The sequence below is a fragment of the Pogona vitticeps genome, chromosome 2 (genome assembly GCF_051106095.1).
Source record: "Pogona vitticeps strain Pit_001003342236 chromosome 2, PviZW2.1, whole genome shotgun sequence".
Taxonomy (NCBI): Eukaryota; Metazoa; Chordata; class Lepidosauria; order Squamata; family Agamidae; genus Pogona; species Pogona vitticeps.
The window spans coordinates 201,282,630-201,297,927 of NC_135784.1; the positions used below are offsets into that span (position 1 = coordinate 201,282,630).

Genomic DNA, 15,298 nt, shown 5'->3' on the forward strand with positions numbered 1-15,298 from the left:
CTACTTACTATTATCAACATAAATAGCATCTCCTAAGCTGCGTAGAAGAAGATTCTGATCACTTTCTATCAAAAAGCACTGGACATCCTGGCCACAGGGGGCTGTTGGCTCTCTGACTCCTCTTTTACTTGCGTTGCTACAGCAACAGCTTCAACTGCTGCATTCTTAGGTGTTGTACAGAAAAACACCTTCTTAGGGGGACTAGAATCTCCACCTTTATGCTGATTACAATCCCTAGTCTTTTGAGTTTCACACTAAGACCAAACATGACCTTTCTCTTCACATGCATAACATTGTTTACTTGCCTGGGGTTCAAAATAAAGAGCCTTGTTAACCTTTCCCTCAGAGCTATTATGTTTCAGGTGACTCTGCTCTGTGGATGAGGGTTTGTTTCCAAAATGGCTTCCAGTAGCTTGGGTCCTTCTGAGGTAATCTCTACTGAGTATGGCCCCTCTTCTCCTGTTGTCCCACACTTTCCTACCAATTTTACCTCAGAAAACTTGGGGTCTCTTATCTCACTGATGCAATCTGCATTTTCACCTGCTTCTATTAAATTGTTAGGATTTTTGTCTTTAACTAAGTAACGCAATTCTCCAGGCAAAATAGAATAAAATTATTCTAACTCAATCGTGTGCTCTAGAGAAGTGATATTTTCATGTTCCAGCCATTTGTCCATTTGTCTTTAGGCTTTTTGATAAGAGAATGGAATTTTCTCCTCAAGTGTTCTGCATTTATGCCAAATCTTGAATAAACCAATTTTCTATTGGCCTCAAAATCACATTTCTCTTGCAATATCATTACCACCTTCTCTACCTATTTTCTTAACCAGCCTTATCACTCAGTATCTGTTCCTCCTCTCTCTGACTAGCCAGTCCTTATCTTTATCTGGATCTCATCCCAATCTGTATCTGGATCTCATCTATCTCTAACTCCTCCTCCTCCTCCTGCAAGCCTTCATGTATCTGCTGACTCCACCTCTCCAGTCCTCTCATAGGCTCATGCAAATTAGCTGATGACTATGAATGACATGAGTGCCGTGGGGCAATCATCACAATGGGCCTATAGCTGTGATGGAGAACAATACAGTCTGTATTGAGATAGCTACATCAGAGAAAGTAAAAGTCAGGTCAAAGCATATTGACATCAGATTTTCCCACATCAGAGAGGCTGTCAAAGCAAAACAAACTACAATATTGTCCATCGTTACAAAACCAAGCTGATGTTTTCACAAAGCCTCTTACATTCCAAAAGCATAAAGAAGCAGTAGAAGCACTTGGTGTTAAAGAAATGAATGTAATGAAATAAATGTATGCCAACGCAATTGTTAGTGCAGGTGGAGTTATTTAGTCACTGCCTATGTGACAAGAAGGACACAGCTGTGTGGAATTAACTACCATGAGGTGAACCACTAATTTGATTGATTGGAGGTCGTATAAATTAAGAGGCTGGTTAGTGTGCCCTTCGCAGTTCTATTTTGACTGTCAGTTACATTCTGTCCGTTTGACTGCTGAATGTCTATGTTTATGTTCCTGTGAGCACTATGTAAATATGTACAGTAAGTAAATATTCTCTACACTTATTCCTGGTGTCTTCATGTGTGCCTTACTATGCTGGAGCTTCTGGTCCAAATCTTCATAAAGAGAAAATCTTCTGCTGTGATTTTAAATGCTAACATATATTCTAGCATCATATCTTCTAGCTTTTGTTTCTGTTCACGGGGGTTTCTTGGCAAAGACACTGGAGTGGCTTGCCAGTTCCTGCTCCAGGTGGATCGCGTTTAGTCAGAACTCTACTATGACCTGTCTGTCTTGGGTGTCCTTGCACGGCATAGCCTATAGTTTCTCTGAGATACTCAAGCCCCTTCGCCAAGACAAAGCATCAATCTGTGAAGGGGGTGTGGGTCTCAAGCCCATAAAATATTACCTCATAGTAATAATTGGAAGGTGTGTGTCTTCTGTACATGTAAGGGTAATTGTTCTTACCCATCAAGATGGTATTTTCTCCTTTGGATTCTTCTTTTCTCATTTTGAGACCACCTTGCACATTTGGATAAAGGGGACTGTCATATTCCCCCAGTCTTGCAGTACTTCGGAGGGCTTCAAGTCATCCTCCATTTTAATTGCATGGAAGAATCTGTCCCCTTTAAGATTTGTCATTATATTCTTTTTGACATATAGAATATCATCTCTTGTATGCCTTTTATTGCCCATTTTGCAGATTTGTACCCTGAGATATCCCTATTCCACTGATTTTCTTCATTCCAGGAAGTTCCCAACATACCCTATTGATACAGTAGTCCCGTTTAAAAACCAAGTACATCGAATCTTTGAGGCTTTTAGCATTAGCACAACAGCATCTAGAAACAATGTCCCTCTCGATATGTTTCTGGCATGTGCATTTCCCTTTTGTCTCCTTGACTAGCAGTTGTTTTCTGCTGTATGCCACTGGGTTATTAGAGGGTTGAAAATATTTTAACCTCATCCTTGTCAGATACATGCCTTTTCATTGCTTTCATTATATCCTATCTTTTCTGCAAGAAGCTCAGGCCCACATACTATATCTTGTTCCCCAAGACCGGCCTGACCATTAATTAGAAAAGTTTTAGTGTTGTGGAAAGAAACCAAATTATTACTATATTATTATTACTGAGTTGAATCCAGACTTTGTCATATTTAGAGGGCATCCACTGAAACAAAAAGAGCTGAAATCAGTCTTTAGTCCCATTGTCCAAAATCCAGTTGTGCAGTTATGCAAAAGACATAACTTTTGGAAGCGACGTGCTATAAGTTAAGAAATCTCCATAGGCATATGTTGTATATGTTGCATTCTGAGCATGCAACAGTTAATATTCACCGAGATTTCTTAATTTATGGCAATTCATTTCCGAAAGTTAACTGTGCCACAAGATTTCTGCCATTGATTTCAATGGATCTACTGTAAATATAATGTGATTTGAGCCAAGGCTTTTCTTAATTTACAATTCATTATATTTGCATTTAAAATAGCATAGCTGTGAGTTTGTGACTTATTTTAGCACAGTAGGTTGCAACTAGAGTAGGCTCATTTGAATCGATGGAACTCATAGAGGAGTTGACTTACCCAGTCCCCACCAATTCAGTGGGCCTGCTCTACTATGACTTACTATGGTAAGCAACAGGATGTCAGCCATAGAGTCTGATAAAGAAAACAAATTGTTTGAACTCTGGACTACTTTACATATAAATTAATGGCTTAATTGGCAAATTAATTAGTTTGCCACAAGACTTCACCTTTTTTTTTATTGTGACACAGAAAAGCAATTGAGTTGCATCAAGCTAAATAAGGGCTTTCTGGTTGGTTTGTTTTAAATGAAGATAGCTGAGGGAGTTAGTTATCTGGCTGTGGAGCCAGAGGCTGGGAGTTTGATTCCCCCACTGTGTCTCTGGTGAGTAGAGACAATCTGTGCGGCCTTAGGCAAGTGGCACCATCCCAGGGCGCCCCCAGAAGAAAGGAATGGTCAACCATGCCCAGGGGAAACCCTGAAAAGGGTTGTCTTAAGTCAAAATTGACTTGATGGCACATGATTATTATTAATTATACAAGGGAGCATAGGATTGCAGTCTAAATTCTTTATCTAGTACATGTTTTTGAGAGCTGCCGTACAGGTTTGGGGTTTGGATCAGGTAAATTCGTTCTTTTGCAAGCTCCTTACTCACTTTGAAGCACTGTGCATTTCACCCTGGGATTATCATATTCTAGTTGCAATTAGCTTGACAGGCCCTGTCGGTTTGTCAGAGAACCTCTTTGATACATTTAAGGCTTCATTAATTTCATTTCCTTTGGCAGTTTCAATGCCAGGGTTGTGTTCCTGACAACTTGACAGGAGGATTCTATGCAAAAGGGGCTGCGCCTCTCAACCTTGAATGGAGACTTGTCAGGGCACAAAACATGGGAGGCTTCTGGAACCATCCAATAGGAAATGAGCTAATACAGATTTTAACCCAGTCATTCGTGTTAGTTAGATCAACCATTTTCACGCGTAAGCCCCCAAGCTTTGCTTTCTGACTTGAAAGCTGCACAAGGAAGAGAATTACTGATGATTCAGACTTCAAGTGTTGGCATTGCAGCAATGAGAACTAGCAACAAAGTGTCTGGCCTATGTTAATGGGAAAAGGACCTTAGGGGAAAATAAAACACATGATAGTGTCCGACGCCAGGCTGTGTGGACAGTTGTTCTGATCAGGGCCAGTCGTTCATTAGAGAGATCACGGCCTGAACTCTGGGGTGCTAAAGAAGGGCAGCAAAGTAACCTAATTCATTATTATTGAATGATGACAGCTGAAAATGGGGGAAAAGTGCTTGTGGGATTTACTGTCCATGTTCCAAACCAGCCTAGCCACTCTTAGTTACTCTGTAGTCTGGCTAAGAATACTGTTCACTGGTTTGTCTCAGGCAATGAAAGATCCTGACTCTGATCCTCGTGTGGTACGAAGCAGGGTGTATTTGATTTAAAGCCCATTGATTTAGATCACAATTTAAATTAAAAACAAACCTATATTTTTGACCATTTAAATTGTGATTTAAATCCATTTGCTTTTTAAAAAATCATTGATTTTTATCCACCCTGGTACAAAGTAGCTCCATATTGAGGACAAAGTGACCATCGTCTGCACTCCTTCCTTTAAAACGTAATATGGTTGCTGGCCAACTATCTTTGGAAGAAGAAAAATGGATGGGGATTAAATCCAGCCAGAGAATTCGCTGTCCCCCTCTGCCCTCTCATAAGTTCAGCTTGCATTCTGCACTTTTAGGGACTCATTCCTGGCTGCTCTTAGATACCTTCCTTAGCGTTGATTATAGAACTCCCACTACCCAGTATTCAATTCCAGGTTCCTTCTGCAGGCTCCACAGCGGTGAGCTTTCCTTTCTGAGGTAAACCTCACACCTCACATTTTGAGTAGAACAGCAAATGATATCTAAAAATGACATGTCAAAATGGGCCACATCTTTGTTTCATTAGTGGTACAGTGGTGCCTTGCTTAGCGACGCTAATTCGTTCCGCAAAAATCACTGCAGAATGAAAATATGTCTATGCGATATTAAAAACCCCATAGAAACGCATTAAAACCCCTTCAATGTGTTCCTATGGGCTTAAAACTCACCGTTGAGGGAAGATCCTCCATAGCACCACCATTTTCGGTGCCTCTAAAGCGAGGAATCTGTCCCAAAAAACAGCAGGCGGCCATTTTGTTTACCCGGCGGCCATTTTGAAACAGCTGATCAGCTGTGCGAAAATGGGGGCTTTGCGATGATCACTTCCCTGCGATCATCAGAAAGCGAAAATACCCCATAGGGAACATCGCAAAGTGATCCATCGCAAAGCAATTTCGTCACTAAACGGAGCAATCGCTATGTGAGGCACCACTGTATAGGGGCACACTTCGATTGCCCACTCCGTTCTCAGCCGCACTCAACACTCAGCCATGTTAGTCAGCCTCGCAGTGCATCAAATGTTGCCACTCACAATGGCATGTTACCTGAACATTTTCCTCTATTACGTTACAAGCTCACCTCTTCTTCTCACTCCTTACCCCATCTGCAGCTATGGCTGACATTTGCTCCAGTGGCTGATAAAACAGCTGAACGATTCAACACCTCTGTGGATATAGTCAACTGGCTCTCCCTTGTGTATCTGGTGATATCGGTTCCATTTGGCCTCCTAGCAATATGGATTTTGGATACCATTGGACTTAAATTTGCAGTAAGTTGGAACAGAATTGGTCATGAATTGGTTTGCTCATGTTGTGCCTTTCAAACTGTTGCTGGGGTTTCTTGGAAAGTCAAGGGTTTCTGTAATAGCAGAGGAGTGGCCCCCTTTAAGTGACTCCGGCCAAGTGGTGTGGAGAGCAGAAATGAATAGATAAAAAAGTGACACATCAAATTTGAATAAATGACTGAAAGCAAATACTTGGGCACTATCGATCTAAATGTACCATGGGTTAAAGATAGGCAATCGGTGACCTTCCAGTTGTTGCTGCACTGCAACTCTCATCAGTCCTCACCAACATAGCCCATGGTGGACAGTCATGGGAGGTGAGGTCCAACAACATCTGGAAGGCCATGGTTCCCATCTCTAATCTAAATGAAGCTATAAATGTGTTGGGTTCATCCACCCCATCCAGACTTTGACTGGCCAAGGTTTTAAGGAGAAAGAATTTTAAATATGTTGGATGTATTTCTTACTAATGGCAACTTAATACCTTCTGAGGTTGGTTAGGAGGTGTGTTGCTTTTGGGGAATGTGGACTAAAGGCATGGTTCTGCTCAGCTTCTTCATGCATTGACAGAACCTACTGGAAGGGTGACCCAGGAAATCTCTTGCAAATGAAGCCAGGGGCTTCCTAGTTCCCTGAATAGTCCTTAAGCTTCTCGGACTTCACCATCTTCTCTACATCCCACTAGTCTTATTATGGTTGTGAACTCTTTGCATTAATAAGAATGTAGATAACAAACAAAGAAAAAGTGACCTTCTATCAAAGAAAAGATTGCACACCTAAAGATGAATGGACACGAAAAAGGCCAAAAATCATAATGTATTCCTGAACCAAAAAGCTGCAGAGTCTCTGGCTGTACAGAGCTCTTGTAAATGTACCAGCCTTTTCAGGAGGATGGGTGCAAGGCCATACGTGGTCATGCTTGAAATCTGGTTTAAGGCTTCTAAACAGAACATAGAACAGAGAAAAAGGAACCCCTCTAGTATAACATTGTATCATAAATGAATGTAATCTTTGTGGTTCTTTTCCGGAAACGCTGGCGACATGGTTTCTTTCCTTGCAGGTGATACTGTGTGCCTGGCTGAATGTGATCGGAAGTATTATTCGGATTTTCAGCATTGTTGACATATTGAGTCTGGGCTCCCTTAATTTTGTATACCTGCTGGTTGGGCAGTGCTTCTGTGGAATGGCCCAGCCTCTCATCATTTTTTCACCAACCAAAGTAGCAGCCTTATGGTTCCCAGATCACCAGAGAGCCACAGCAAATATGATTGGCTCCATGGGTAAGTAACAGGGCTGTTTCAGTTTCATTGCGTTCATCCCAGTTGCATCTGTGTTTTTATCTCATCCTTGTTACCTAAATTTCTGTGCATTCTATATGGAAATACATGCATTTTTACATGCAATTTTCCAATGTTCACATTTATTTATGTATTTTAATTAATGTACCCATTTTTCTCCATTAACTAAACCATGTTTGTGCAGGCTTTTTTCAATTGTACACAGATTGAGCTGTTTGAATTTTCTAAAATGCATGGTGTTTTGTACACATTTGTGGTCTCTAAACATGCAAGTATGACTTGTAAGATGAAGTGCGTTTCCTCTCAGGTGGTGCACAAAGGCTAGTTTTGTCAAGACCAACTTCAGAGAAGTTCTTTTTCATCCCTAATAACCGTCTTGAGTCCCCTAGTGCTGGTGTAATGTGGTGGCCAGCAGTGAACCAAGGGGCCACCGCTTCCCATTCTGCCGCTGCTACCAAATCTGTTTTCTCAGCTTCAGTTCCCTGTCTGCAATTCAAGAATAACAATTAGTATCCATTGCTTAAATGCAGAGCAGGAGGGAAGCTGTGTTCCAGTCTTGTTCTAGGAGACTTCCTGTCTTTTTCTAGGAGACTTCCTGTCACATGTCTATCCTCTATCTGGTTGAGATAAATCAGCCATCTGGTTGGCCACATGACAGAGCACCTACTGGAGATGAGGGGGATGCTTGTTACTTTTGTTTCATGTTCACCCTGTAGGATACTGGCCAATGGCATTAGCCTATCCTACAGGGGTTCTTTAAGGATTACCAGGTAATGTGTTTGAAATGCTTACAAAGACTGCAGTGCTATAAGAATACAAGTATAATACCATAGATCATAACATAATTTAGATAATTAGGCAGCCAACTTGATCAGCCTTCTGGATGTGCTGAACTATAACCCCCACACCATCCACAGATAGCAGCTTATTGGTTGGGGATGATGGGAGTTGATATAGAGCATGTTTCGAAAGTGCCAGATTGGGGAAGGCTGCAGTAGAGAGACTCCTAAGAATGGAATGGACAAAGTAATTCTCAGGCCCTAAAATCTCCTGCAGATTAGGCTTTTAGCCTGCTCCAGTGGTTTGAGAAGAACAGATAAGACAAAGGTCTGATTTATATGTTATTTTCATGGTATTCTTATCACTCAAAAATATTCCCTTTGCTAGCTCCCCTGCTACTTTTCATTTGCAAAACCACCAACAGCGTCTGTGGCCACCTCATGTGTGCATTTTGTGTCTGTTCATCACCCGAGCGCCTGCCAAGCTAGCACAGTGGGGACATCTCTGTATGAAATGAATGACACAACCTGCGAGATGGGAGACCAACTGCTGAAGCCTGCCAGTTCTGACAGCTGTGAGGTTTAGGCACTGAAATTCGATGGAAATCAACAAATTGGTTCTAGTATCTGCTGAGGAATCCCCCTTTCATGTGGAAAAGTAGCTGTTTTTCCAAGGCAAAGAATCTTACTATAGCTACAAAATTGTTTCTGAAGGATTGTGATTCATCAGCCTGCCTGTTAATCCCATTAATTCCAAAGTTAAGGTATTTAATAATAATTTAATGTCTCAGGCTAGCATCCTGGTCACAGAAAGGCATGTGGTCAAGGGTGATCATGGAGTGATTCTCCTTCTGTGCATCCCGTCCTTCACACATTCAGTTCTGCAAATAGCCTGTAACCATCTATGTGAAGGAAAGCCCCTGCGGGAGGCGGCAGCTGCGCAATTGCCCTACTGGCACCACATTTTCCCATGAAGATTCTGGCCTTGATGGATGGATAATTTTAGATCCAAGCAAAAGAACTGTAGGACTTACTGGAGGTACAGAACCCATCACGCTTCTATTTGCCCTGTGCATTTATTACATTTCTTAAACATTTGGCAATTATATTATAGGATCACCAAAAAGGTCAAAAATTCACACTTGGCAACATTTGGAAGATGCTACATATAACAGCAAACTGCAATAAGATTTTTTTTTGTCATTGTTCTCTTTGTTAAGCCTAACGAGATCTGATCCCATGAGAAGAAAATGTTTTTACATTAGATGGTTGTTTACAGTAGGATACTAGCTGGATAGCTCAGTGGTTTATCTACCTGAGGAGCCAGAGGTTGAGAGTTCGGTTCCTCTCTGTGCCTCCTGCGAGAAGAGCCAGCTTGTGTGGCCTTGAGCAACCTGCACAGACCCAGGGTGTTCCCAGAAGAAGGAAAAACCACTTCAGAGTATTGTGTACCTGGAAAACCCTGAAAAGGGTCACCATTAGTCAAAATTGACACATTATCCTTATTTACAATAGAAAAGAACATAAACAGAGAATCCAGTGAGAAAGTGAGCAACACTTAATGACAAGTTTGATTCAATAACATTTGTCTTATACTGAGATTGTGAGTTTGTATCTTATTACATATGTTAACTGTCAGTACAGTGGTGCCTCGCTTAACGATTGCCTCGTTAAACGACAAAACCGCTATACGATGACTGTTTTGTGATTGCTTTTGCGATCGCAAATAGGCAAAATTTGCTTCCCGACGATCGGTTCCCTGCTTCAGGAACCGATTTTTCACTAGACGATGTTTTTAAAACAGCTGATCGGCGGCTTCAGAATGGCCACCCGCTGTGTAAAATGGCTCCCCGCTATGTTTTTGGATGGATTCCTCACTTTACAGGCACTGAAAATGGCCGCCCATATGGAGGATCTTCACGGGACTGTGAGTTATTCAGCCCATTGGAACGCATTGAACGGGTTTTCAATGCATTTCAATGGGATTTTTTATTTCACTTAATGAGGATTTTGCTCTACAGCGATTTCGCTGGAACGGATTATCCTTGTTAAGCTGTACCTGGATATAGATCAACCCTACTTTATGAGGAGTCATTGTAACCATTTTATGTAATCTAACATTTCACATAATTGTCACTGTCTCTATTTCTTCCCTTTGTTTCCCTCTGACCTCACTGCTAGCATTTTTTCCTTCTTTATACATCCATCTGTTCATGTGCAGACCCATACACCAGCTCTGTTGCACAAAAGCATAACTTCCTTGAAGCTGGTATCCTCCATACATTTGGGACTACAACCTCAATCAACCCTAGTCACCCTAGCCACCAGGGATGACAGGAATATGTGGCATAATAAATGTGTTTGTTTTTAAGGTGCCACAGGACTTTTGAAAGTTTTGGAGATGATTATAACCATTAAATTAATTGCCTAATCCTTAGAAAAGAGGTAGATGGGCAGCCTTGTGTCTGCATGATCAACATATTTTGGAGGCTGCTAATTCATGGGGTCACAATAAACTGGAAGTGATTTGATGACACATAACAAGAAAACAACAGTAGAGCTGGCCTCCTTTCGGTTTAATACAAGTAAACCCTGGCTGAAATCCAGTAGAAAGTCACAAACAGAGTGGGCCTGTTGAAGCAGTGAAGCTGACACAGGTGTTGACTCACCAAATCCTGACTCAGTAGGCCTATCCTAGTTGTGACTGGGTTTTAGACATCACTTACTGGCTTCGTATGATACTCATTACATGTTAGATTAACAGGAAACTGTAGTGGAAAGTTTCTTTTTGTGCTTAGTTTTGCAGGCTGTTTTGAAAGGTGGAGAAAGTAACTATATGGAACAGAATGACCAGATTTTGACAAACTACTGGTTGTTGTTTTTTAAGCAGCTAAGATCGATATTAGCTGTACTTAAACCTAGTTCTAGGCTGTTATCACTATGGGTGGAGGTTCACACAGAATACTCCTCCATGCTACCCTTGCAGCCCAAATGCATCCCCATAGAAAAATAGCCTTCCAGAGAGAACACTAAACTAGATGGTCTCTCCTTTGTTGGATTAGCTATCTCTGCAAAAGGATTTTATTATATGAACTTATCTAGAGGGAAGATAGAGGGCATTCAAGTCCCAATTGAGTGCAGGGTATAGCAGTACAGAAACCTTTTCCTCTGCCTTTTGAGAGGAACCTGAGAAAGCCAAGTCTTACTGAGTACCAGTGTTCAAATAGTTATGTCCCTGATGACTAGGTGTTAAATCAGGCATCTGACAGGCAGCCCAGCAAAGATGTTCAAAGGAGCTCTTGATCACTAACAAAGTACAGATGTGAACTCTCTTAGCTTTTCAGTCATGTTATGCTACACACTCAGCATTTTGTTTGAGTTGCTTGGGAAACAGAAATCACCCTTAAATCACCTCTCTCTTCTTTTGATTTCCATTCAGCCAATCCACTGGGCATTCTCATAGCTAACCTACTGTCCCCCGCACTCGTAGAGGAAGGAAGAGACGTTCCTTTAATGGTAAATGAAATCTAATCAATTTAAATGTTTACCCTCTAGGATACTGGCCAATGACACTAGCCACTTACGCATAAATAGCAAAAGAGTTAAACTGTGGTTTTCTTGCTTTTGAAAACTTTGGTGGGTTCTTGTGTTACAGCTCGAAGTGTATGCAGGTCCTGCTGTGCTTGCCTGCATCTTAGCAACAGTTGGCGTTCGTGACAAGGTCCCTCCCACACCACCAACAGCAAGTGCCAGTGACTCCAATTCACCATCGTTCCTTGGAGGCTTGAAGATGGTAAGTTGCAGGTAGAGCAAAATAGTAACCATGGGGGTTGTTAGTCCAGGCTGGGGTTAGTATAAAAATAAGCTGATTTGCGACCAGATCAAATGGCTATCTCATCCAACTTCCTGCTCTCTCTTCAGCAAGGATGGGAACGTGTTGAATTATAACTCACACAATTCCTTAGTATTGGCTATATTGCTTGGGGCTTCAGGGAGCTGAAGTCCAAAACATCTGGAGGGCCCCTGATTTCCAAGGACTCATGAGCCAAAATCCTTTTGCACAAATCACGCGAGCATAAGGGGTTGATGTTACCAGCAGTGGCAGGTTGCCACTAATTAAATAGTTCCTGCTGTCTTCCTGATTTATGGTGATCCTATGACTTAATGACTTCCAAATGGCCCTATTCAGTGAGAGGTGAACTGAATTTGCTTTCTGTGCTTCCTAGCAAAAAGCTGACTGGTTTTCTGCAACCTAGATTGCTGTACATGCATTCCGTTTGGATCAGGTTTAAGATCCAAATGAGTTCACATCATCATCATAATCATCATAAAAATGTGCCATCGAATCATTTCAGATTTAGGATGGTACAGAGTTTTCGAGCTACTGTATAGGATACTCAGAAGTCATTTACCATGCTCTTCTTCCGGGGGTTCTGTATGACTGTGCAGCTTGCCCAAGGCTACACAGGTTGGCTCTTCTCCTGGAAGGCACAGTGTGGAACTGAACTCCTGACTTGGCAGCTAGGTACCCAACTCGCATGATAATAGCAAATTACAGATTCAGACAACTGAAAAAGTAATCTCTGGAGTCAGTATCATCTTGAGCACTCGCCTTTTCTTAAAGCCAGAAGTCCTCTGAAAGATAAGGAAACATCCAGGATGCCAAACAATATTCAGATGGAACAACCCAAGGTCACATGAGAACTCACCTCTTATACCCATAGGCCTTCTACAGCATCCCTTAGATACTGGAATGGGTTTTTAAAATCACCCATTGATTAGTTTCCATGCATATATATATAACTCGATAGTCAGTGGGTTCTTTGTTCCATCTCCATTAGCTGACTCCCACCTCACATCTGATCACAAGGCACTGCCTAGAAACTGCAGGAGCAAAACACAAGGAAGGATTGGGCAAGGTGGGAGTTCTGAGGGAGGACAGCTGTGGGAATGCTCCGGCCATCCTGGATCTTATTGCATGCTGTGGCCGAGAATGGAAACCACAAACTGCACCTGTCTTCATCTGAGAGGCCAGTTTTGCTGTTTGTGTATCTGGGGACACTGTGCGATGCTCCTTTCCCAGGAGCAGCAGAGAAGATAAAGAGATTAGGGCTTACAGTGAATCAGGACAAGAGAAGTCCTGCAGGAAACCTTGTAGAACCTGCATTGCTGGAAACAAAGTACAGTAGCTGACATTATCTCTTAATTGATACCTCCTTTGGAAGCAGCTGACCACATTCATTAAAATTAGAGGAACACAGTGATTAAAATGACAGTAATTCACAGTAATTAAAGCAATTAAAAATATAAGTTACACCATGCCCCTACCCTGTGCTTTCTGGACAGGCTTTTAACTTGTTGACACTGCCACATTTTGTCCAGCTTGATCTGTTATTCTGCAGAACAAGGACAGAAGTTTCAACACACTGTCCAGAGTATAATCACATGGGACATGATGTTAAATAATATAATGCTGTTTTCTGCAGGGGAAAAAACCACACACCCTTATCTTTTCATTTTCAGCTCATGAAAAATAAGCCTTACATCATCCTGGCCTTCTGCCTCGGGGGAGGGATAGCCATATTCACATGCTACAGTGCTCTGTTGGAACAGGTCCTGTGTGTCAATGGATATTCAAATGTAAGTTGTACCATATTTCTGACCCGACATGGCCATTTTAGAAGTGGACAAAGCTTATGGGGTGACCTACGGAGGGGTGACCTAGAAGACTTCTCTGAGAGGATTGTGGGAATTCAGCTGGATGCTGTCATGCATCATAGAGAGCTGAAGTCAACAAATGCCTCGTTGTTTTTATGGGATTCTAGGGTAGGCGTCTTTTACCCTAAAGCACTATGATAGACTAGCATGGCAGAGATCACCCATTGTTTGCACTGCCCCAATATGTTCTGTAACTTTGGAGCAATCGAATTTGCTTTATTATCCTGTCTCCTTACTGCCTGTGGGAGAGAAGTGAAGGGTCCCAAGTGCTCTCAGTCAGCATTTTTCAGGTGCTCCCGGGACAACTAGCCGATGGGATGTTTCTTTAGTCCCAAGCAGGTTAAAGGGGCCAGGGATCACACTGCTGCCAGCTACTGCTTCTCTCCACAGAAGAGGAGAAAGGAATCCCTTCTATCTCTGTTAAGCGCCAGGAGATGGCAGGGACTGCCTTCCTTAGTTGGAAAATGAGGCCGTGGATCCTCAACACAGGAAAAAGTCAGTGGGCCAGAGGGTCCCATCCCCTCTTCTAGAAAGCTGGTGGAAGCAGGGGGGAAAACTGAGGTGATACTTCAGCCCCTCGCCACCATCATCACAGCAAAGGACCCCCAGACAAATTTATGGAATCTGCTTTATACCCCCTCTTATAATCACTTGCTTATTTGGATAAGGCATCTGTCGCAAATATTTTGGAGCTAGTACTTAGTAGGTACACCCAACATGGTTTAGTAGATAAGAGTGATGTAGGACTAAGTTTGAATCAAGACTTGTCTATGCAGAGTCTTGGGGAGCAGGGAGTGGCATTGACCAAGCCACTCCTTCACTATCTCACTTACCTTGAAAGCACTGTAAAATTGGTTCCAAACTGAGAGCACATGACATGAAAATGTGTGGTTGACAAAAGAACAAGTCCTGTGATGGAAAAAAAATACACACTGCATCTTATCCCAGTAAATTATAGACAAAGACCATCTTGGTGCAAAAGAATCGTTCTCTATTTTACTGGATTTATTTATTGGATCTATCCAATCTATTTATTGGATATGTATCTAGGTGCAATTGTAGCCGAGGTAAGCTGAGGGTGGGCTATGGGCTTTTTGCTTGCTTCTACCCTCTTCTCTCATTGCAGAAATAATGTAAGAGATTGGAGTCAGCCTAGATCACGTATTTGAACACAGCATCTCTCTGACAGGTTGTGCTTTGTGAAATATTAGCTTGTTGTTGTATCCAAACCTATCTCTGGCAAACGAACTGTGGCTTGCTAGTCAGCTGCAGCCACAGCTAGGTCTGTTTGTTGCTGGCTTAAGAATTGTGGCTTGTTTTGACATACGAGCTGTGGCTTGTCTATGATCTGTTTGCATAACTGCCCTCTTTAAACAGGAAGTGATAAAAGAGTTGGAAAAGAAACAGAATACAACTCAGGGAAAACCAACTGTGATGTTTTGATCATCCATGGGAAAATTCATGACTAAAGCAACAAACCATGGTTAACATAACCCGTGGCACTGCATCACATGTGGATGCAGCCTATGAGCTAGAGAATTTGTATTTTTTTTAATTTTTATTCCCCTTCAGGCTATAATACATGCAGGCCGAAAACCTGTTGTGCATGACATTGTTTTAAAGACAAATCAGGGGCACATGTAACTTGTATACAATGTGACAAAGCTGCATACACCCCAAAATCACCAATGGAAGCCTTTAACCAGAGAGAATTTGCTAGTGCTGCTATCATGTCATCACAGCTGTGC

The 15,298-nt window shown here is 42.0% G+C and overlaps 1 protein-coding gene across 6 annotated transcripts in view; it reads left to right on the forward strand.

Annotated features, from left to right (window-relative positions):
* SLC49A3 (solute carrier family 49 member 3) overlaps positions 1-15,298 on the forward strand; it is a 51,933-nt gene that overhangs the window by 9,008 nt on the left and 27,627 nt on the right. For all 6 annotated transcript variants that reach the window (XR_013541364.1, XR_012084225.2, XR_012084224.2 and 3 more), the window contains exons 2-6: positions 5,582-5,740; positions 6,816-7,035; positions 11,272-11,348; positions 11,488-11,625; positions 13,356-13,472. Coding sequence is in view for 2 of the 6 variants with exons in the window: in XM_072991932.2 (XP_072848033.2) it covers positions 5,582-5,740; positions 6,816-7,035; positions 11,272-11,348; positions 11,488-11,625; positions 13,356-13,472 (711 nt within the window). In the remaining 4 variants the exon portion in view is untranslated. The remainder of the gene's footprint in view (positions 1-5,581; positions 5,741-6,815; positions 7,036-11,271; positions 11,349-11,487; positions 11,626-13,355; positions 13,473-15,298) is intronic.